The sequence below is a fragment of the Chironomus tepperi genome, unplaced genomic scaffold, assembly GCF_022539635.2.
Source record: "Chironomus tepperi strain 1889 unplaced genomic scaffold, CSIRO-AGI_Ctep_v1 contig_74, whole genome shotgun sequence".
NCBI lineage: Eukaryota > Metazoa > Arthropoda > Insecta > Diptera > Chironomidae > Chironomus > Chironomus tepperi.
Window position 1 is genome coordinate 645,339 of NW_027226196.1, and position 24,568 is coordinate 669,906.

General features: G+C 32.6%; 1 protein-coding gene across 4 annotated transcripts in view; it reads right to left on the reverse strand.

Moving 5' to 3' along the window:
* Window positions 1–24,568, reverse strand: part of LOC139085640 (uncharacterized) — a 60,440-nt gene continuing 35,872 nt past the window's right edge. The window contains exons 2-4 of one of the 4 annotated variants that reach the window (XM_070633735.1): window positions 14,747–18,732; window positions 2,070–2,201; window positions 2–1,977 (exon numbers count right to left, since the gene is read on the reverse strand). In XM_070633735.1, coding sequence (XP_070489836.1) covers window positions 1,976–1,977; window positions 2,070–2,201; window positions 14,747–18,710 — 4,098 coding nt within the window. In that variant the 5' untranslated portion in view covers window positions 18,711–18,732 and the 3' untranslated portion in view covers window positions 2–1,975. Of the gene's footprint in view, window positions 2,202–14,746; window positions 18,733–24,568 lie in introns of all 4 variants that reach the window. The other 3 variants (XM_070633734.1, XM_070633736.1, XM_070633733.1) reach the window with 3 other exon arrangements.

The following is a 24,568-nucleotide window of genomic DNA, read 5'->3' on the forward strand; positions in this document are numbered from 1 at the left end:
AATTATCATTTTTTTATAGCGTGAATGACATAAATTCTCTAATTATCGAGCATATAATTATATGGGGCTGTGATACTTAAAAACGTACATAAAATAATTCTTTTTTTGTGTTATTTGCATTAATTAATCAAAAAATAATAACAATAAAAATTTCATAATTTTTCTTTATCATTTCACATTTTCAATTTATTATGGGTGTATTAAGTGCTTTCCTATATGCTATCTATTATGACTGTAAATGACTCAAAGTCAGATGAAACAAAAGAAATTCAAATCTAGTAGGAAAAAATTGGATTTATGAGAATGGCACACCCAAAAACAAAAAATTCGAGTCTATGTACAATAAGAAATGTGGGTCTTAAAAGTAGATTGATGAGTAGGATGAAAAATTTCATCATTCTCTGTGCTTCATTTAAATTAAAAATATAAATTATAAATTAATGTAATGAATAATGTAAAACAATCTCTTAAGGCTTAATACAATGTGTAAGTGTTGATCAATTACAAGAATAAAGGAGATTCAGATTTTTTGAAAGCATTTTTTTGGTGACAATGGATGGTTTGGTGATCATTTTGTCTGATGACATTTTCTAGGAAAGCATATGGTGTAGACATTGTCGAAAATTCATTCTTAGGCCAACTTTACTCTAGTCTGATAACGAATTTCATCTAATCTGGCTAGGATTCAAGGTTAAATTAGCCTGGAACGGATTTTGACATTTTTACACCATGTGCTTTCCGGGTTTTTAGATAGTGATACTCATTATTGACAAAAAATAAGGATTTCAAGCATTTCTTTTGGATTCTTTATATCTTAAATATACATATATTTTTTAGGAAAAGTTAGACATTGTCCTTAGTGATACATCGAATTTAGTTTAATTTTTGAAGAATTTAGTCATAAATATGGATTAATTTAAGGTTTTAAAATAAAATTAAGATTGAAACAAATGTGCTACGGTAGGAAAGTTGGATTCTAACTAGAGCAACTCAACATAATTGCTAGGGTATTGTTGAATTTTTGGAAAGCATACGGCGTTGAAATGATCGAACATCTGGTTTAGGACAAGAGACACATTTGCCTGTATCCAGATTTTCGGTAATTTCTACATCATGTGCCTTCCAAGATAGCCATGTTGATAGCAAAACTTCCTAATGACAAGTAGCTGCATTGTCAGTATTTTGATTGCTTTTTATCACTTAATCTCTGGTATTTTTTATGGGAAAAAATTGACACTTGGCATGAAGTAAGTATAGAGTTTTGAGACAGCAGTAGCTGCCAAGGTGCGCCAAGGCCAATACTTATTTGCGTTAACGCTGATAACTACCTATAGTTAACTTACGACTAGCTTCTAGCTAACTTTTAACAGTTTTAATTATTGAGGAGCCGCTATGAAAGCCTAAGATAAGCATCTATGAGCCATTGAACGATTTGCTAAAACATCACATTGATAATATAGAATGATGGCTTATGATTACCACAAAACCAATTCTAGTAGAGCAAACAAACCAAATTAGAGACAGTTTAAGTATGAAAAATCATTCTAAATTCCTTAGAGACTAAAATTCCTTTCAAACTAAATTTTCCTTTGAATTTTAAATAAAAATAACAATCCACGACCGAAAAAAATGCGTTCAAAAAAACCTAATCCAAAACAACAATCATTTATCTCACTTATTATAAATTAAAACTTCGTGTGTGACAAATTGTTGACAAGTATCGAAACAAAAAATTATCGTTGCCATCGGGAGAAATCTCGTACTTATGACATCTCGAGGAAGGTATTATTGGTAATAGCAGTTGTCTTACATAAATTTCAATAATTCTACAACATTTATTATCGTGTCTATATCTCTTGTGTTTATGTTTTAAATACTTTGGCATTGCTACATGTTGGCTTTCACATTCGTTGATATTATGAAAATATATTCAAATTTTCGATGACTCATGCTGATGATCATAGGGTCAATTCTGTTCTGTAAATGCATTTTTTAACTGTTATAATGTTGTAAATTATAAAATTTTTAAATATTTTTTTGACAATCACGTCATCGTCAATGATATTTACACATCACAGTACGACTGCCTACTAAACAACTATCGCTAGCATTAAATTGACAATTATTGTTATTATTATGATTATTAGCATATTTTGCAGTGGCATCGAGCAGCTTTTTCTCTAATTCTAAAATGGTCGAGTCTGCAATAGAGTCGTAGAAGAAAATAGAAAAAAAAAGAAAAGAGAGACAAAAAAATAGACACACATAAAAGCAATTGATGATAATAATAATAAAATTGTAAATTATATGGTCTGTAAATGGCTTGATGGAATGTATTCATGTACATTTATTTTTGAGATTAATGAAAGTGTCTCAATGACAAGAAATTTCGTAAATTGTCAGTATAAAATAAACACGAAAAAAAGATATATAATTATGAAGAATTGTGAGAAGTGAGTAAATAGACATTAAGTTTTATCATGCAGTGACACAGAGACATTTATCATAAGCAAAACACACAAAGCAAAAAAAAAACTAAATTCAAGTCCACAAGGTTGTTTATAAATGATGTCTAAGTCTAAGACTCGGATTTTGTAAAGAAAACTTGACTCAAGTCGACTCTACTCCATGGAACATTCGAGTCATTTTTGAGCTCTGCCTTAAAGTATATTCTAGTTCTTTAATATGAGTATGTCAAGTTAAATCAAGTCGAGACCATCGCATTTGTCAGATATTAACTAGGATCAACCTTGGACGAGACAAGTGCTAGGGTTTTTCAAGTATTCGTACGTGTTTAGCTCATAAAGTGGCTAATGAGCTGCAATGAATCAGCTATTTATTGCTCGATACCCTAGACTCTACCCAAACACCATATCAACGTGAACTGGCTATTCGCGGTGCTGAACTTTTAATGTGCTGCTTTTAATATGGATGCTACATATCTAGAGCATACCTTTCCCACATTAAAAAATTTACTGAAATATATCCAAAAAATCGATCTTAATTACCTCATACCTTCTATAAATCTCAGACATCATTTAAAAACAAACCCCCATTCATTTAGTTATGAAAATGATTTATAAACATGCAAATAAAATGACATGAGAAATCTTTAACTGCATTCTTTTATTTGATAAATTAATTTAATTTAAGTGAATTTTATTAAAGCATTCACAGTTTGATACTGCAGTTGGTATTTCATAATGAATGTCTGGAATCTAAAAGTCTGTTCCAATAATTTCGCAATTTAACCATGAAAATTAGATTTAATGAATGCTGAGATTCAATTGTGTATTTTATACAGCACAAATTCCCGTACCATTAAAATGTTAATTCTAGATACATAAACCTAATATCCTCCTTAATTGAATAAAATTGTTTTTGAAATTCCTCAAAAACACCTGTGAGATTCAATAGAAAATCCAATTAGCACCATTATATCCACACACATATGTTTGGTATCAAAAGAAATAAGAATTGAGGTAAGAATTTAAAGAATTTTTTTTATTCAAGGACCACCAGCCATTCTTTATGTGCTTTTTGTACGCTGAAAGCATTATCGATTTGTGCATCGTGTGTTGATCATAACGGTTTGTATGATTGCATACTAATTGGATACACTTGCGAATTATTTTATCGAAATAAATCGCGGAGAATCAAGTAACATATGTTCGGACGGTATATCAAGATAAATAAATCCTGCTACTACCTTAAATGGTATGAATGTTTTATTTCTAATTTATTATTAAGAGGTAAATGGGACATCAGATGAACTAAGGTGGTGTTGAGTTTCAGTATTTTATGTATCTTGGAATTTTTGATATTCAGTCTTTTGAATAAGGCTGAATGGCAGCGTTGAAGGCAAAAGACATATTGTGTCAAGAAGGAGAGCTAAGGCACAAGAATTGTCTGGAATAAGAATGGCTCAGCTAAGAATGGACTCATGTTTTGAATTTTGTGTCTTGGTCCAATATAACGATAAGAATTGTGCAATGAGCAACTTTAATAAAAAATGGAAGTTTAAATGAGGATTGTGCCACACTCTCTAACAACCTCTGTTAGGTCAGCAGTTAAGAGCACATAATATGCACTCAAAAGGACCATGGGTTCGAATTCCACATTTTTCTCTCTAGAGCCTTATTTATAGTAAGGTTCCGAACATGATGTTTGTTGAACGTCGAAATCGGGATTTGTAAATGTCAACGTCGACCAATGTTGGAGTGTTTACAGTTCAACTTTTAAATAAAATGCTTGAATTTAGCAACTAATCAAAGAATTTGTTGGACTTACTCATATAGCACTAACAGGTAATTATCGATCAAAAATTCGACTCCACACTGTCGTGACTCTGCCTTAATTCATGGTTCGGTTTGAATTCACTACCATGAAAGAGTCACTCCAGGCAATCAAAATTCGACTCCAGACTGGTGTGACTCTCAGGCTTTGGTTTAAAGTCAGTATGTCTGAGTCACACCAGCCTGGTGTCGGATTTTGGATCGACTAACTGACTTGTGCTTTTCGGGTTAGTATGAAATGTCTTGTATTTGAATCAATAATTTATGATTCATCCAGAGTTATGAAGTCTCCATTTTGAAGCAGTCAACCACATATGCAAACTCAACATTCTACTAGTCCAAACTGCCTCAGTCTCAAATTCTCATTTTTCTAGATTCAAAAGATAAGCTTCCGTAGCTACCTAATGGCAAGTTTCAACACTCAAAGAACAATCAATCAAAGAACAATTTCGTATGAAATTCAATACCCATATTAGCTCAATCTAGAATCTCTCTTTGCTTTATTAGCTTCACCTTAAATAACATTCAGAATTGATTTGTTTAAGCATAAAACCTCAAAATTCCAAGAATTGGATCTTAGCTCGAATAATTTCCAAAATGATATCAATTGATGCAATCTTATGATACAAAACCTTTTAAAATTCCTCAAAATAATCCAACAACATAAAAAAGTATAAAAAAATGAACTTTTTTCGGAATGGAAATGAAGAAATCAGATGACATTGTTGGTAAATCCGTAAAAAATATGTAAAAAATTACTTAAATTAAAGTCATACATTAAAATCAAGAAGAAAACAATTTTAAATATTCCGCAATCATTGCGGAATTTTAAATAAAAAAAAGGCACACGATCGAAGGTCATAAAAAAAAAATTTCACTTGCTTGTGTACATAATAATCACTATCAAGTGTACAAAGCATTTAAAATGCTCAAAGCAAAATAAATTAAGTTGTAAAAAAAAGTACAAAGCTTCGATTATAAATCAAACAATAAGGTGCGAATAAATAAGGTGTACAGACTTGTTATATCATCTTGTTACTTCATATAATCTGATTATGTGCATAGGTGCAATGATCTTTAACATAAAGTAAAATGCTTTCTTCTATTCATTTTAGCTAATTTAATTATGAGCATCTTTAATGGAAATATGAGGTTTGTATGCTTGATGCAGATTGGCTTGGTATCTTGTGAGGTTGTTTTTGAGATTTTTGGAAATATTTCTAAGCTTTGACTGATAGGGGCATATTCAAAAGTTGCCACCCTGTCTCTGAGATGACAATGTCCTAAATATAAAGTGATGGACACCTTTTTGGTGAATTTGGTCATTTTTACCAATTTACACAAGCCAAGCGACTCATTCTTAGGATCACGGAGTCGCCGTGGCAACCGTTCGAACTGCGACGCAGAGTTCGAAGCTTACTCGAATTTCATATTGAGTCTAGTCGAGTTGAGTCTAGTTAGGCCGAGTTGAGTCGATTTGAATCGAATTGAGTCGAGTTGAGTCAACTTTTACATACAAAATCCTCGTCGACTTCACGGTCTATGACAACTTAGTGGTACCCTTGAAAAAATGTCGAGCTATTTGTGTTAAATTTTCTAATAGTCGTCAATTGGAAGCAGAATTGGTTCCTTAACATTATTTTCAACACAGAGTAGGAATTTAGGAATTATTCAGTTTCTAATTATACCTTACAGGAGGAAAACTGGTACCCAACTAATCTACCATCCTACCCCATGTATAAGCGCCTGACTCAGTTTGTCTAGTGTCTCTACAAGACTCAAATTCATTATTATCATGACTCTATCCAATCTCGTGAGTAAGCTTATTGTCTTTTAGAGTTAGACTGAGACATTTCAATCAAACTAGTTTCAATTAAGTCTATTCATCATAACCACCATTCCATATAATAGATATATCAATGTTAAATATCAAATTTTCAAAAAATGCGTCACAAATCAATGAACATTCAAGCATAAAGTAATAATTTCACAACTAAAGTCAATTTTACTAGCTGAAAAAGATGAAAAAAAAAAAGTTAATTAAATAAACAACAAATCAAACACAACATGCAGAGCGGTGGCAATAAATAAGTGGTAGCAATTAATGGTTATTGACACACGGGCAATGTTTAGTCAAGACAGTAAAAAAATCACACTTTCATAGATTCAATTAAATTTTACGACTTTATTTTTAAAGGTTTAAATGGATGAAAATAAAAAACTGTGAAAAATTATACAAAAAATATGAATGAACATAAAATAACAAATTTTTTATTTTATTAAGTCAAAAGATGCTTAAGTTATTAATAATTTTCATAAACATTAAATGTTAACATTATAAAAATTTTTATTATTTTTTCTTACTTCTCTTTTTCATAACTTTTGGTAACAAAAAAAAATACAAAAAATAATAATAAAGAAATTGTTAATAATGACGAGAGTTAAAAAAACGATTTTCAATGCCTTATTCAATTAACTCTAATCGTTTGAACAAGAAAGACGTGTAATTGAGTATGTACAAATAAGAGATTCCAATGTTTTATGGTTTATGACCGAATTTTTGAGATGTTCGTTTCAGATTTGATTGCAATTAGAGTTTGTAGAGTCGATTAGCTGGCAAAGAGCATGTCTTAGGCAAATAACATGCTTTATAGTGCAGATTAGGCTGCTTATCTAGTATATTTAAGTAGAGCAAGCTCATGAAAGCATGCCTTTTGTTTATAACCTAAATGAAAGGCAGGCAGAGTCAAACAGGTCAAAAATAGTGTCTAACAATCGAATTCAGGTAATTCTGTTCCCATAACAGAGTCACGCGGTCCAAAAACACTATTTTATGCTCTTCTACTTCATGTGCCTTTTGGTCCGAAGAACTCCTGGAAGGAAACTGTCGATAGAGACAGCATTGTATTTGGTATTGGCAATTGGCAGACGGAAGCCGGCGATAGAACCAGTTTTAGGCGACATCTGAGGGTGGCCTTGAATCACAATTGATCTGTACGGTCAGCGAAGTAAGTAAGTAAGGATGTGCCTTTCGGGTAATCTTCAGATCAGGATTGAAGCATGGGGAATGATGTTTTAATATTTAGATCCAATGTTAAGACCTAACCGAGTGGACAACTTGTCAATATGTTCAGTTAATACCTAAATCTAGACCAAAGAGCTCATATGATTGCTGTGTGAGCAACGATGCAAAAGAAACTGGCATAAGTTATCTAAAGACATATCCTGCTTTCGACGAATTCTAAATTCGGCAATGGACCCCCGTGCGCCTTCGCCATGGAAGTAAGTTAATAATCCCTAGATCAAGAGTCAAGAGTATCCTAAAGTCCAAATATATTCATAAAATGCTCGAATACACAAAATAAGGAATTATAAGTGGCAGTGATGAAGATGCAAAAAATATGAGACCATAACGAGCATTGCAGCATAACGCAACATAAGGTAACAAAATACACACAGGGTCTTTATTGATTAAGCAATTTTTTTTGTTACTTCTTAACCTTAAGTCTTCTTTTCTTATTTTATTCAATTCATTTCATTTATGGCCATTGCGGCATTTGCATTTCACGCGCATCGCATTTCATTTGATGAGTAAATCTCTCTCACTCGTGCTCGCATATACAAAGGGGTCAATGGACACTCGTGCCTCGTTTGGGTGAAAAAAAAAGTAAGAAATAAAGCTCGTCAATCAAGACTTTTTATGGTCATAAATGCTTGAAATATTTCATTTTTTGTCAGAAGGTCAGAATGACTTTTGATGTCTAGAAATTGCCCAAGTTGCAATGATGAGCTATTTCTATTCATCAATTATCTGTTTCGTGCCTGCATATGGATATGAGGTCTATGAATGTCAAAGATACAAGTGGAATGGAATATTATGGACCAACACGAAGGTATGAACAATGTTAATTGAAAATTAAATTCCAGTCCCGATGTGTGGCATGACAAAACAATAAAAAGCTAAAGATCTTAAGTCAGTGCCTTATTTTTTGTTAGAATTTTAATTCCATATAATGCATAATATGGCATGCATTGCAGTTATTAAGTAATAATGATTGCCATGTCTTGAAGCAAAACACAAGACACAAAACAGTTGGAAATGGATATACAAAGTATTTAAGCTAATATATGCATAAATTGCATATCTCATCTACCTGTTGCAGCTTAAACATTTCGAAGAAAATTATGATGATTGCTAATGCCAATGTAGGAAAAATATGTATGCAATTTGCTTTCGGAATTATTGCTTTAATAGATAAATGGACTTTTGCACATGTTTGCTCACATCTATGTGCTGTGTTGTTCCACATCTTCAAGTTCAACCAGATGTGCGACTGACTTAACATTGACTGGAATTTGCATAGTCATTTTGGAAGTGATTTGCAATTTTGTGAAGGAAATGTGAGACAATAACCAGGAACTTTATGAGACTTAATTAATTGTTGGGAATTGCTGAATTAATTGACTTTTAAATGAGATATTCAAGTCACAAAAAATGCGCTTAATGTCTAATTTGTCAATGACTTTCTAACTTGATCAGATGTTTATTTTTCAACATCTAATGAAATGTGGCACAAATGTAATTATTTATAAAATGCACAATTTGATCATATGTAGCATATACAACAGAGATATAAGACATAATCGATTTGTAGTTCGACATTGAAAAACATGAAACTGTTTTTAATCTCATTTAAATGAATCTAAAATTTCACTTTAACTTTCTCATGCAGCAGGCAGCATGTAGGAATCTCCTGACTTAGTTTTTGGACTGTATAATTAAACCCTATCCATTACTTTCCTATTACTTAATTTAGTGATGTTTGCAATTGTCTCTAACAATTAATAGTCCATTAAATTGATTCCATTTAGGCTTAGTGCCTTAATACCACAAAAATAACATTAAATGAGAAACAATGTTAAACAATTACCAGGCTAAATGATCGTCAATTATTATAACATGCTAGCTTTTTGTGTTTTTTTTTTTTTTCTTTTCTTTCACAATCATTTGCGCTGTTCACGTTTTTTTGTTTATGGATATCCACAAGTGGCTGCCTCTTTTTTCTGTGAAATATTTGTTGAAGCAAATTAAAGCTTGAGATGAAGTAGCTAGCGTGTCGAAAGCTAATGTATGTATTTAATGCATCAATTAATGTCCTTAAACAAATTTTGTACGCTTCACGATTCATCGGCGATGATTTACTGAAATCACGGACGGTACTCGGAATGGAGCTCAAGACGAAACTCAAGACGTGACTAAAGACGGGACTCAAGACAGGAATCGAGTCGGAACTCAAGTCGGAACTTAAGTCGGAACTCAAGTCGGAACTCAAGATGGATCTCAAGTCGGAACTCAATTCGGAACTCAAGTCGGAACTCAATTCGAAACTCAAGTCGGAACCAAAGTCGGAACTCAATTCGAAACTCAAGTCGGAACTCAATTCGAAACTCAAGTCGGAACCAAAGTTGGAACTCAAGTCTGGGCTTAAGACGAAACTCGAAATGAGACTCAAGACGGGGTTTTCCTGGTCCCAGTCTCGACATTCAAGAAAGCTTATCGTCGTCATTCACAAAATATTTGTAGTTTAAATTTGTCATAAAAAATCAAGTCCAAAAACTAATCCACAACTTGATTGTCTGAAAGTCACAAAACAAGCTATGCAACTTTATTTTTAAAATAATAATGCACTGTATGGCATAACACACAAGCTTTTTATTTCTAGATCATTCGGTTTCTTTTATTATGCTTGCAAGACCAAACAAGTTTCATTCACTGAAAACTGTACACATATTTATGGACTTTATTGGATCATCGTCATCGACTGTCTCTCGTGAAAGACAGAAAGGCACCCGCAAGATTTTCTTTCTCATTCAGTGTCGTGTCGTGAGAGAGCACTAAACTTGTGTGTTTGCCAACAGCACATTTTATGCAAAAAAAGACAAAAAGTTCATTGAGCGGATTACCCAATTAATTATGTCGCTCGACATGCATTATCGTGTCCATAATTTCCCCAATCGTTGTCTGTCCATAGCACTGCTATTATTATCAGGTGCCATAAATATCACACATATGCATTTCATACATAACATGAGAGCTCGTTGAAATGCAGCATACAGGCATGAGAAAAAATTAATAAAAAAAAATCGAAAGTCAAAAAACGCATTTACATCTGTTTATACATTTTTTGGAGACATTAAAAGCGAGAATCACATTTCACTGACTGCCGCAAAAAAAAAAGAGTCGGTGTAGGCCCTTAGCCATAAATAGTCACTCTCTTATAGCACATCAACAGCATGAGCCTTCCTTCTTTTATGCCGCAAAAAAAATTGTTGTTTAAGATGAAAATGTGAGTGAAAGTTTTACTGGCATGGCAATGAATTTGGAATGAAATGAACAGAGAGAAACAAAAACAAAAAAATAAAATGTATAAACATGCTGAAGGGAATCGGCATCGTTATGAAAATGTTTAATTTATTTAACATTTCTTTAGTTACTTTGTGGTGTCTTTTTTCAGTTAAAAAAATTGTGGACTATCAATGAAGCTATCAACATTTTGTCCACGCGTGGGTATTTGAAAAATTGGTTTGGTTGTTAAGGAATGCCTTTATGAGAAATATGTTTGATTAATGAATGGCTTGCATATAAGGAATGATGGAAAATTGAAATTTTTGAGTGGCTTATAATGCATTTTAATGGTTTCGAATGGTCATTTGGGATGAAAAGAATTGATGTTCATGATTTTGTGACTTTTAAATGATGTCGCTGTTAAGATTTTGCAGATGAATGTGGAATTTGTGCTGTATGCTATGTCTGAGTACTCAAATGTTTTGAATTTTTTCAGAAGGTTCAATTTTCTCTCCTGAAATTTATAGGAAATGTTTGCAATTGTCATAAGCACTCATTCAAGTTCTATTGAACCTTTTGCGTGCCCTCGGCAAGAGTAATGGACACGGAAAGGGACCAAGGGACATTGGAAGGAAAATTCCCGAACTTCGTGTCGATCCTAATTACTAATTGGTATTTAAATGAGTTCAGATGCAAAATTATGTCATAAAATGCAGACAGTCATGGCAAAATTTGCATAATTCCTCATAAAATGTACCAAAAACACCCATGACGGTGCCAACAGAACACCTACACGTCTTGACTTCAACACGTACACTAGACCTAGCCATTAAATTGTGCTCCTCATTAATCCTAATTCAGCTTGAATCTTCAGCTTCTTCTTCTCTATTTCATCCCAATCTTCAATTACTTTCACGTTCCTAGACTAAAATGCGTTTTAAATTCCCCATTAAAAACACATCCAGCATCACACTCCCTCCTACTTTACTTTATCATTATTATTATTACAGCCATTCTCAGTTTCATATCAACTTTCGTAAACGAAATGGTCAATTGATATGCAATGTATCGAATTCATTTCCCTTTTATCTCTCGGCAGCCGTTTAAAAAAAATATATTCATTTTTAATCGATTGGAATTGTCATCCAATATAGGAAGAAAAATGAAAACGATGTAAAAAAAATTAAATACAGTATTTACATACAGTCATTGTTGATATCACGACAGATTTTTTTCGACTTTGAACATAAGAAATAATAAATAAATTCAGCAAATTGCTCAGTTATGAACTTTCCGTATGAGTTTTAATCGATTTTTTACTTCTGGAATAAATTTGTAACTTGAAATTGAATTTGGGGTGGTTTGGAAGTGATGTCCAGCTCTAAAATAGGGTTTTATCTCAAAATAATGGTTGATTGTAGACCAGAATCTGATATTATGGGTTGATTCTTAACATAATCTAGATTAAAGCTAGAAAACCAACCCAAAACCCAATTTTACCCCAAAATTCAGACACCATAAGTAAATGACCCCCATCCCATGACCACATAACACAATAATAAGTACCGAAAATAAAATATAAAATTGATAAATTGATCACAAGCAATGTATGTTCATATTTGCATTTCTACCACTTCACATGCAGCTTTTTTTTATAATCGCACAATTCAGATATGGTGAGGATTTTTGACAGACATTGCTTACATTATTCATGCTTGTGTTGCATGCAAACGCAGCAGCTCACTGACATTTTTATCTTGAACGATGAATCAAAAAATTGCCTTTTTTTCTTATTTTTTTGTTAGCGTCGCATTTCAAAAAGTGTCAAATTTCAAACGAATGTGGATGGAGAGACATTTGCCCAGTTGGAGATTTAATTTTTGTTGAAAATTTGTTAATTTTGAAGCTTGAGAAAAATCAAGAAAGTTTCAATGAAACTTACATGATTGTAAAAATATGAGGAAAGGTACATGGCGTAGAACTGGCTGAAAATCTGGCTTTAGGCAAGCTGTAAGCCAGCTTGAGTCAGGTTGAAGACTAGATTTGATGACACTCAGTCTCAGATCAGAGTCAAACCAACCTGATCTTGACAGCCATCAATAGATCCAGTTTTAGACGTCAACTGACCGATGCCATGGACCACAGATGATCTGTCTGGCCAGCAACTTAACCAACTACATTCTACACCATGTGCTGTCCAAAAAAGTACCAAAAAGAAGTGAAAATTTTGAATAATTACCAAAAGTACTCTCACAATATCTCTCATAAAAATCTCGAGAAAAATTGGAAAGCAAGAGCCACAAGAAATAAAAATTTTTCCAATCGGGACTTAATGTCAAAAAGTAAGCAAGCAAAAATTCATCAAAGGAAAGTTTTCAGTTTCCTTCCACATACGTGCCCTCTCGACTGTTTTGTGATTAATGAATTACAGAGAAAATCACTTCTTTTTTTTGTGCGATCAGTTGAAGCATTAATGCGAATACTTGTTACATCGCATCATCAACAACCGGCAATAAGATAAAAAAAAATGTATATTTGAGTTGAATGAATTTGTATTTTTATTGGCAACAAAGTAATGAACCAACAATTTATCATCTACTTCTTCGCATATCCATCGAGATGAAGTATAAATATTAATTTATCGGTATAAAAATTGCTGAAGAATTAAGTCTGATTGCGATCATCGGTCAATTGAATAAATGATAATTATTTTTACATTTTTTAGCATCAAACTTTCATTTTTTAACTCTCCTCAGGGAGCGTTTGGAAGGTACGTAACGTTAGAAATAGCATCAAGTTTTTCCTCCCTCTTACTAGCAAAATAACGAATTGTAGAATAATCATGAGCTAAAATTTGAACTTATCTAAGTGTTACTTAATTTCTAAACGTTCTCTTAAGGGTCGTTCAATAGTGACGTCCATCAAAATTTAGATTTTTGAGCCCAATTGGAACAAAAGGGAATAGCACTACCATGTGGTTCAATTTGGCAGAAATTAAGAGGCTAGAAAAGTACTTGAAGGCTTTATATCAACCTTCTAGACCTAATGTTCAATCCTATTGACACCTGGAAGTTCAAAACACCTCCATAGAGTCTACTTTATCATCTAATTATAAAAAATTATGCAGAAACGACCCCTGCTCTTCATGTATCTGACTATAAGGCTTCAAACCAACTTATTAGCCTAAATTTGCAATCTTATTGACACCAGGAAGTTCTAGACAACTCTAAAAAGCTTATTTTACCTTCAAATCTCAAACATCATACACAAACGATCCCACAGCTTTTCTTGTAGCCGACGAAAAGTCATCAGCATTTCTCAACGATAATAATAAACCCGATGATTAAGGCATTGGAAATGTTTCTACTCTCTTTTAATGGAATGCACATCAATAACAATAAAATATAAAGGTGAAAAAAAAAATTGCAAAAAAAATAAAAGATTTTACATCTAAAATGCTTTCTTAAAATGGAAGTTAAGGTAACTAACAATAATAATAAAAAAAGTACATACAATAAAACTTAAAAAAGAGCTTAAACTTATTAAAAAAATTATTAGGATTTAGAAAAGTTAAAGATAATAAATTGTAAGTACAACATGACACAGTAAAGGCATGCAAGTAATATGCATTGTGTCTTTAATGGTTGTTGTTGTTGTGATCTTGTAGCAGTGCATGAATTGTTATCTTTAGATTTTTGGCTACTGCTTAACTTAAGACTATTATTGCTATTTTTAGATGTGCTTGGATTTGGCTTTCTATTAATTAATGTATTAGTAAAACATTCAGCATTAAGCTTACTTAATTCATTTGTTAGGCTGTTGTTATTTGCGTCACTAACGGAACAGGTCCCATTTGCCTCTTTCTTGTCATCCTCAGTATCACATCGAAAAAAATTTGAAGCTGATGCATCAGATTTGATTGACATTGCACTATCATTTGTTATATCACTCAATTCATTATCAAAGCACTCAGCATATTCAGTATTATTATTAATATCAATTAGTGTTATATTAAAATTCTCATCTAATAGCTTATCATCGAGAATCTCATCGTCATTTGCGATTTTCTCAAATTCTGCCTCAAAATCTTCTTCAATTATTTTACCTGGATGAATTTGAACATTTTGTTGTTGTTGCTGCTGCTCAGCATGACCAAAAATCATCGAGAGTTCTTCACTTGAATTGTATAATGATTCGGTATCGGATGGACCGACTTTTGGTAAGACAACCGGCTTAATTGTTATTGGCGTTGATGGCTCTTTTGATGGTGTGTTGTATTGTGATGCTTCCGATGTTGTTTCACTTATGGCTTCGGAATTTTGACGACTAAATGAGATTTTCTGTTCTAATTTTGAAATACTCTCCTTAACGCTCAGTTTTGATTGAGCAGCATCAATTTCCTCACTCTTTTGACTCTTGACAGCTTCCAAATTTTCATTAATTTTATCGATGTAATTCAAAACGGTTTCTTTGTTTTGACGCATTGATTTGATGGGTGATTTATGATCATCATCATTTGTGACTGCTGTAACAACCTTCTGATCAACATTATCTTTTAAGAATTCTATGGCATCTTTATATATGGCAGCTGAATCAGCGCAATCATTATTCACTTTATGACTATTATTGTTAATGTTACGATGCTCAATCGATGAGCTATCTTTTGATAAACTCTCTACGGATGTTTCACGCAATGATGAGCTTGTCGTTGTGATTGATTTAAGTTCAGGTGAATTTTCATCATAGTCAATTTCAGATGATTTATTTGATATGGCAACAATTAATGATTCATGATTTGGTACAAAATCAGGCTTAATAACTAATGTTGCTGTTATTACTGTCGGTTTCGTTTCAGATTCTGTTGTTGCTATAACAACATTAGTATTTTTATTTGATATTCTTTCCAATTTACCATCAGTCATTTCATAATCGTCTTTAATATTATCGTAATCGGGTAAGTCGTTGCTTTTAGTTGATTTAAGTATATCGGGTTTCATTGCATCACGCTTATTCATCTTTTCAAATTCCGTTAGCTTTATCTGTTGGATTAGCTCTTTAATATTATTTATGTTTGACTCAACATCTGCTTTAATTGCATTAGCATTCTCGATTGGTGCTGGATTAATTTTTTTTGGACTTATGACCGTACGTACTTTTGGATTCATTACTGTTGGACTTACGATTCTTGGACTAATCAATTTAATTGACGTTTTTTGATCGATTGTTTTCTCGTCGATCGATGAACTTGATGTTGTTTTCTTTACGTGTGGTGTCATTGACGATAATGATGAGGTCGTTGACGATGTGGATGACAATGATGACGGTTGTGTTGGTGGCTTAGTGTCAAGTTCTGGTGACTTTTCAAACATATTTGATAAATCTGATAATTTTCTTGTTGGCTTTTCCAAAAGTACCTTTGACGATTGCTGCTTCTTAATCGGTTCAGGCGAGGACATTGTGGTCGTGTTAAACATTTTAATAAGATTTTCAATTTTTTCAGTTTTTTGTTGCTTTGGTGCTTGACTCTTTATGATCTCTTCTTTTGGTGGACATATATCTTGAAAATCTTTGATCGGTGAACATGCCGTAGAGGTCATTTGAGGTTTAGTCTCGCTTGTTGTTGTTGTATTACCAGCAGGTGATTGTAAGCTCTTTATTGGCGAACATGATGTTGATTTCTTCTCCTTTTCTCTCTCAATTGATTTTCTAAAGTCAAGCAGTGTTACAAGAGTCTTTGGTTGTGTCGGTTGCTGCACAGCAGTTGTTGGTTTTGGCGTGACAGATTCACGCTTTAATTTTGACAAATCCTTTTCTAATTTTTGGCTTATTGCTTTTGATTCAACAACTAATGCATTTAAGCTATTCTCAAAATCTTCACGCTGATTTGGATTCTTATTTACTAAATATAATGTTGATTTGACATCCTTTTTATCTGCCTTTGTATCAGGTAAATCAAAGTGTAAATAATCATCAAGTTTGCCACCAGATGGTTTTGCTGAATCTTTTAAAATTCCATTATAAATGTGCTCAGATAATGATGACAATGTATGATTGCGTTTCATAAAATGATTATTTTCAACCTCAATCATGTTATGTCGACGATTATAATTTGGATTATCTTTTCTCAAGTTCCTCACTGCCAAGTCATCAGCAACAACATCAGGATTACTTTGTGTTACAGTCGGTTGTGATTTTCTCATTTGTACAGGCTCAATGGACAAATAATCTTGTGACGGTTTTGGTGGAATTGGATATAGCTTATGATTTGGTATGCCAAACGGCGGTTGATGTTCTTGTAATTTAATTTTTTGATTGGCATGCTTAAGATTTCTTGAAAAGACATCATCTAATACAATGTCGGGTTCTTTATCATTACGATTCTCTTCATTTTCATATTCTTCATATTTTCGCATTAATTGTGTAAATTTTGTAGGCGTTGGTAAATCACGTCGAGCGGCATGTTCCATAAGATTTTCATCTTTTATAAGATTTTTATACATCGTTTCCAATTCATTTATTGCATCATCAAGATTAGAGTTCATAATATTCTCTTTTACTTTCAAATCCATCTCATTGAGAGACTTTCTGGTGCCGGGTGTATTAACTGTATTTGCTGTAGGTAATTTACTTCTCATATTTACTCTATTTTTATTTATATCTTCTGCTGATGTATATTTTTTACGTAATGCTTGCAATTCATCACTTGCAAAACTATTTTGCATTGGCTGGTATTTGATAGGCTCGACACTCGTGAGATTACGTTGTCGTTGTGTAAATTTGTTACGCACAATTGGCTGTTGATGATCGTTCAACGACATCATTTTCTCGAAATCTATTGCACTTTTAGATCGTTGACTTATTGGATATTGACGTGGATTATCAACCACATCCTCTGAGCTGAATACACATTCATTATCTAAATTTGTATTCAGATTAAGTGGCTTTCGTGATCTTGGACGAAGAATATCATGTTGCTGTTTTGTATTCATATCATGTTTATTATCTGTCACGGCATTAGCTCGAGCACTTGTTGAACGCTCATTTTCATGCTTCCACAATTTATCGTCACTGAAACACTTTCCATTTGTATTAAATATTACATATTTTTGCAGTGCCTGATCAAAATAGTATGGATTCTGACTAACGGATGAATTGATTGAGAAACGACGATTTGGATCTCTTGGTGGTATTGGTGGTGGTGCTGAATCATCAATTTCATGAATATTTTCATAATCATCTTTATCATCATCAACATCTATACTTTTATTATTATTATTTCCACGAAATACAACACCACGTGTAATTGGAAGACTTGATGTCTGATTTGTTGTTGTCGACAGCATCATCATTGGTGGTGGTTGTGTTGGCATTTGAAAATCAGAACTACAAATCGATGAACTATTCAATGATGCTGATAGTCTGTTATTACCATTTGTTAATGGCTGATACTTTGGATTATTCTCGATGGAATTAACACTGCCATAAACAGTTTGTGGACGTCCCTCATCTCTCATTATTCGTTGATAATAGCGCTCATTGCGTGCTGATCGTGACTTTTTATTAAGACTCGTTCGACTGCCATTTTCACTTCCACTTTTATTTATTGGTGATGATAGGGAATTATAAGATGATTTTTCATCTTGTGATGATCCTTGATACTGTAGATAATTATTATTTGTATTATAGATGTACTGTGGTGATAAAGTTGTTCGATTTTTATCAAGATTTATCTGATTATTTATATATTCGAAGTTATTCTGATAAATTTGTGGTGTTCTTTGATACTGTAATTGTTGTTGTTGTGGCTGTTGTGGTTGATACGAATGCTGTGGCTGTGCTGGCTTATAATAATGAAATTCTGGATTTGCGACTGAATATTGCTGTTGATCAAAGCCTTGCACAAGCTGTTTATTTGTTTTAACTTTTGCTGGTGATTTTTTGATGAAATCATTGCCAAATCCAGCTTTACGATCATCATCATCTGAACTGAAATCGGCTTGTGGTATATCCTTCTTACTCTTACGGAATAAGATGTTTCCCAATGACCATTTCTTAGGCGACTTCTCCATCTTTTATAAAAGAATTTTTAATCTGTAAGAATAAACAAGAAAAAGGAAGAATTTTAGATTGTTATTTAATCACGTCCAATTATACCGATCATTTTTCGATAAATCATTGATTCATTCAATGCGAGAAAAAAACATAAAAAGGGAGTTAAGAATAACATGAAAACAAATTAACCGATTTTCTAAAATATATAATGATAATCTCACACTATAATATTGACTATAAAAACGGATGGAAGCTATTGAGGTCTTAACAATTGAACATAGTTAACTATTCTTTTTTTAATAGTCTGAATGAATGTTATCTTTTGTAACTGATCGTTGCATGCACTTATAATTTATGTCGATATTTTCCAGTGGGAATTAAAAATTATTGAGCTTATTTTATTAGGTTTTTGAGCATGAATTATGTTTGGATAGAGTTTTGTAGCTTTGTCCAAATATTTATCCAAATAGTACAAGTTAGTTAGTCAATCCGAAATTCGACACTAGGTTTGTGTGACTCTGGTGTCCGAATCGAACACTAAGTCCGAGTCACGTCAGTCTAGGACCTGGTTTTTGCTAATTAACCGATTTGTTCCTTTCAAGTTAAAAATTAGGAAGTAGACCTTCAAAAACGTAGGAATAACGAAGAAATATTCAGGAAAGCTGATATTGTGAGAAGAATCAAGATGAACAGACTCCGTAGGGCAAGACATGTTGTTACTAGACCTGTGGAAGCTCCACAAAATAAGGTCTTTAAGTCAAGATTTTGTTGATGCCGAACGAGCGTAAGGAAGGCCCAAGAACTCAAAAAGAGATACTATCGATTAAGATAGCATGGCATTTGGTATCGACAATTGACCGACGGAAGAAAGCAATAGAGAAAGCTTTAGTAGACCTCTAAGTGGGGTCATGGATCGCAACTGATCTGCTCGACCAGTGAAGTAAGTAAGTAAGCTAGCTTAGATAGAATGATATTTGATGAATTCACTTGAATTTCAGGTATTCTAGCGTTCAAGGTTATCTCAATGTCATCACAAACAACAAAGCACTCAGGGTGCCCTAGTGAACATCATGTTCCTCTCCAAAAATACATTAAGTACCAAAATTCCCAATAATCATCACAAAACACCAACATATTACGTAAATTTAAATCTAATAGTCATCCTTTTTACTGTAAACAGCTCATAAAATTAGGCTACTCTGCCATCCCACTGGTAGATGTTATTCCTACTGAATGAATCATTGAAATTTAATCATGATGAAGTGACTGTGTGTTTTTTAAAATCAACCATAATCTAACTAGCTTTAAAACATTAGATTGTTGTTTATAAAGAAAAGACTAAAGGAAAGAGGAATAGAAACATAAGAAAGCAATAACAAACAACAATATAAATTGACTATTGATACAATGTATCTAAATATTCATCTATAATAAAAAACACAGTGAGAGAAAAGAGAGAAGAAAAAAGGCAAGAAGAAGAAATGTGTTGAGTAATCAGGTGTTCATGTGTCTAATCGAATTGAATAATGTTATATATTGACGCTGTCTGACTATCGACAACGACGATCAGAGATTGTATTATTATTTTTGTGGATGAATGGAGCTTAAGACTGAAACGGAATGTTAATTCGATGCTACGTTGCACAACACACAAAAAAAGGGATTTCTTTTCCATTTAAGAAGATCATTTTTACTGATTTTAATCAATTCGATTGCATCGAATTTCGCTTCATCCAAAAAATGTTATTTGATTTTCCATTGGAAACGGCACTTAGACGGTAAAATTGAGAATTTCACAGTGCACGAGTTGTATTTGGAACTAAAGTCAGACGACAGTAGCAATGAGTAAAATAAACATTAAAATGCCTTTACGATATAATTAAAAATTGAGCTTGAAAATTCTTATATTTTTTAAAATAAATAAAAATTCTTTAATGTCGCTCGTCATTAAGCAGGCAATAATTTTTATGATCACTTGAAATCGTCAGGAATAGACACTGAAAATGTTCTTAATGATTGTCCTTAGTCGTAAAATTTTATTGAATAAATGACTTAAGGTTGGACTGATTGCCATGCATTAACGGGACTTAAAATGTTATGTAAGAATTGTGTCTGTGGTCTGATGATGAAGCACTTTAGAGCTGTTTTTTTTTTTTAAAGAGCTTACAAATAATATATAGTTTAATAAAACTGAAGATATAACCATAGGTAACAGATTAAAATTTTTATAAATTCATGTGCTAATGAAAATTTTCTTTTCAGTAAATTAATATCAAACCGATCTGGACTGGATGCTCGATGAAGAAAGAATAAACCAGAGGAAATTCTAAATTAATTTGGATTTTACTGATTCAAACATCTAATGGTAATAAAATTTAATTACTTATGTAATTCATTAAAATAATTCTATGTAAATTTTACAGCTGGAAAAATCGATGAAGTCCATAATTAAATCATTACGCAATGGAAGCTTAAGCAAGCACCGATAAGCATCGATGAAAAAACATGTTCAATATAAATTTAAAAAATTTTTAATAAAATTCTATTAGAATCAAATATAACAAATATTAGAATTAATGATTTTTAACGGATTTTTCAGATTTTTTGAAATTTAATATGCGAGTATTAAATTTTAATACAATATTAAAATGAACACAACGGTTTTTTTCTTTTTAAATTTCGAGAAAAAGTACATAAATTCTGATGTTTTTTGAAGTCATCAAGCAGCAGTTTTATGGCAGCTGATGTTTTTTTTTCTACAGAATAGGGTTTATTCACTTCTTGTGGCATGAAATATTAGTTTTTTGAACTTTCTTCTTCATTTTAATGCCAATTTTAATGCATAATCTCTAAATTGTCATTTTTAGTGCTTATTCAAGCTTTCAATAGATGGAAGTCGCTTATTTTCGGCAGCCAATATGCTTTCTCGATTTCGAGTCCGAGACCAGAATCAAAAAATGCAAAATTGCTGGGAATTAGAAACTGGCAGAAGTTATCTAAAGACAGATTCAGCTGTAAATGCGGTAATGGGCACTCGTGCGCATTTGCCAAGGCAATAAGTAAGAATAGTAGTCTCATGGATGCCGAATGGAGACGACTATCATTTGATATTAATAAAAGAAGTATAGCGGAGACTTAAAAGGTCCTTAACGGAGCCTTCCTCAATTGTTTCGCTCGGAATGTGAATGTCAATTGAATTTTATGTCCAAAACAAGTGGAAAATTTGTGTCTGGCAGCTTGAAACCTCACCAAACATTTCTTAAAATCATCAAAAATTCCTTGACATTTATGCAAATTTCTGCTAGTTCTTCTGAATTTCCCATTAGAATTCAACATCACTCTGCATAAAAAATATTCAAATTCGTCGCACCAAGCTCCTCATCCTTTGATTTTTTCATAAGAATTACCATAAAATGCAATAAGCTAGCATACATATTGTGCACACAGCTTTAAGTAAAAATAATGTAGTAAATTAAAATGAGGAATGCGATGTGTGTGCAATGAGCGTTTAATTTTAGAAGCAAAAAAATAATTTTAGAATTTCAATCACGAAAAAAAGTAAATTGTAAGAATTGTGCATGTCAGTCATTCAATTTCAATCCATCCGTCCATTTATTTTTCAATTTTAAAGGTTAATATGGAAAAGATTTCATGTTGTGTGTGATTCTTGATGGAAATAAGAAAAGAAATTGAGAATTTCTTCTCGGACTGCATTTTATTTTAAAAACACACATATAGTGTGTGTCGGGCAAGAACTTGGCGAGTTAATTACGTACGAATGTATTTTTCGAGAGGCGGGCATGAAATGAGAGAAATTCTTAAAATGTTATGTGATTATTTTGTGTAAAAGTCTATATGGCATGCATATTATGCCCTCGAGAATTTTAAATAAATAAGAATTTCATTTTCAATGCAACGGAATCGACGAAATGAAATGTCATTGAGTCTTAACTCCGAAAACAGAAAAATTCCCACATTCGTTCTATTGAAAATGAAGTTTTTTTGTGGATTGGGAATATTAATATTAAAATTTTTGTTGGTATTCATCCAGTCGCTTGATACAACATTCAAATATATATATTGCATATTAATAAGCAATTTGCATTTTAAACTCTCTTTCTTTATGTGACTTTCACAGCTTTTTGTAAACATTTTCATGATTTCCATAAGAAATACATTTCTTGTCTGTTCATTCCTTTTCGTTATCATTTATTGGTTATGATTATAGGGTGTAGATATACTTTAAAAAATGTATGTCGTACACATAAAAAATTGAACATTAACCGACAAAAATCCGTTGCTATAGATTAACGAAGAGGAACTGAACGAAAAAAATGGATTTCATTGTTGTTTTCTTGTAGACAGAGATCCAGGGATAGGAACTCAATTTATGCCAATATGTTAATTAAATTAATACATATCCTCATTTGCAAAAACTGCAAAATTTTAATGAACATCAATCAATATTCGATAGTCGAGGTCAAACTTCACTAATGTTACATCAGAGATGGAGCCTACACATGTGTACATTGTGGGAATGAATCAAATTAATTTTTTTGGATATCTAATAATTAAATGTTCACGAATTTATGAAAAATATGCATGTTGTAAGGATGATGATCATGAATGAATGGTATATTTGCAATTTATTGCTTAATAATAGGTAGAGCAGCCACATTCCTGAATAGCAGAAGTCGGTTAATTGATATAAAATCTACTTCTTGGCTAAAGTGACTCTGGATTGGTTCCGGATAAGGTTTAAGGACGTCATCCTAATTCTGAAGTGGCTTTAGCATGATATCGAACTTAAACCGCAGCCAGCACCGAGCCTGAATCACGTTAACCAAGACCTAGACTTGGAAGAGATCACCAAACTTGTGAAAACCGAATCCAGCAAAAACCCAAGATCACATTAGCCAAGAACCTGATTTAGGATCGATTAGCATCAGGCTGCCGTTGTTGATGGTGCCCGAGTTAAACCGTATTTGACATCAAGCCAGAGTCAAGTCCGCCAAAAGCCGAATTTAGGATAATTTAACTGATTTATACTAATCGAGAATGTTACCGTATAATTGACATAAGAAGCTTTTCCACAATTCCTCTCATAATAAAGAATTCCAATCCTCAAAATCTCAAGATACTTGCGATATCCCCAAAAACATCAATAATCCTCATAAATAAACAATGAGCCACAACCCCCCAAATAAAAGTCAATTTTTCCACTCAGTCATAAAAACTTTCGCGCCAATATCTCATAATTCATTAATGCCAAGATCATAACAGACATGAAACTGTAATGACACACATGTATCCATGAAGTTAAGACACATTACCCAAGCAAATTGTGGATTTATTTACATTGACACTGCCAATTCTTTTTATGTACATATATGACAAGGAACACAACAGACATAAAAAGACAATTGGGTGTGCGCTTATATTAATTCCACGTCTCCATTGTTTTCAATTTTAATGTCTTTAAGAGCTGAAAAAAAAGTGCGTTTCTCCTCGCAATATTGGATGACTTAAAATAACAGAACTGTTAACGTTAAAAGGAGAGCGATTGTACGTGAGTTATTATGAATTCAAGGAGGTGGGCATAAGAATTAATTTTATAAATGCCTCCGCGTGTAAATTTCAAGAGGTCTTTCTATGATTGTACACACATTGAATTAATTGAATTTAATTGGCACAATGTAAAGTTAAAAAAGATTCATTCCTCGCTCCGCTGTTGATTAATTTCAATAGCATTAAAGTTCATCTATCTGTGCCGTGCAATGAGTAAATTTTTGCTCATGTGTATTATAAATTATATGATGTATCTGACCTTCGTCCACCTCTCGAAATTGTTACAATATAAATTTATTATGGCTGT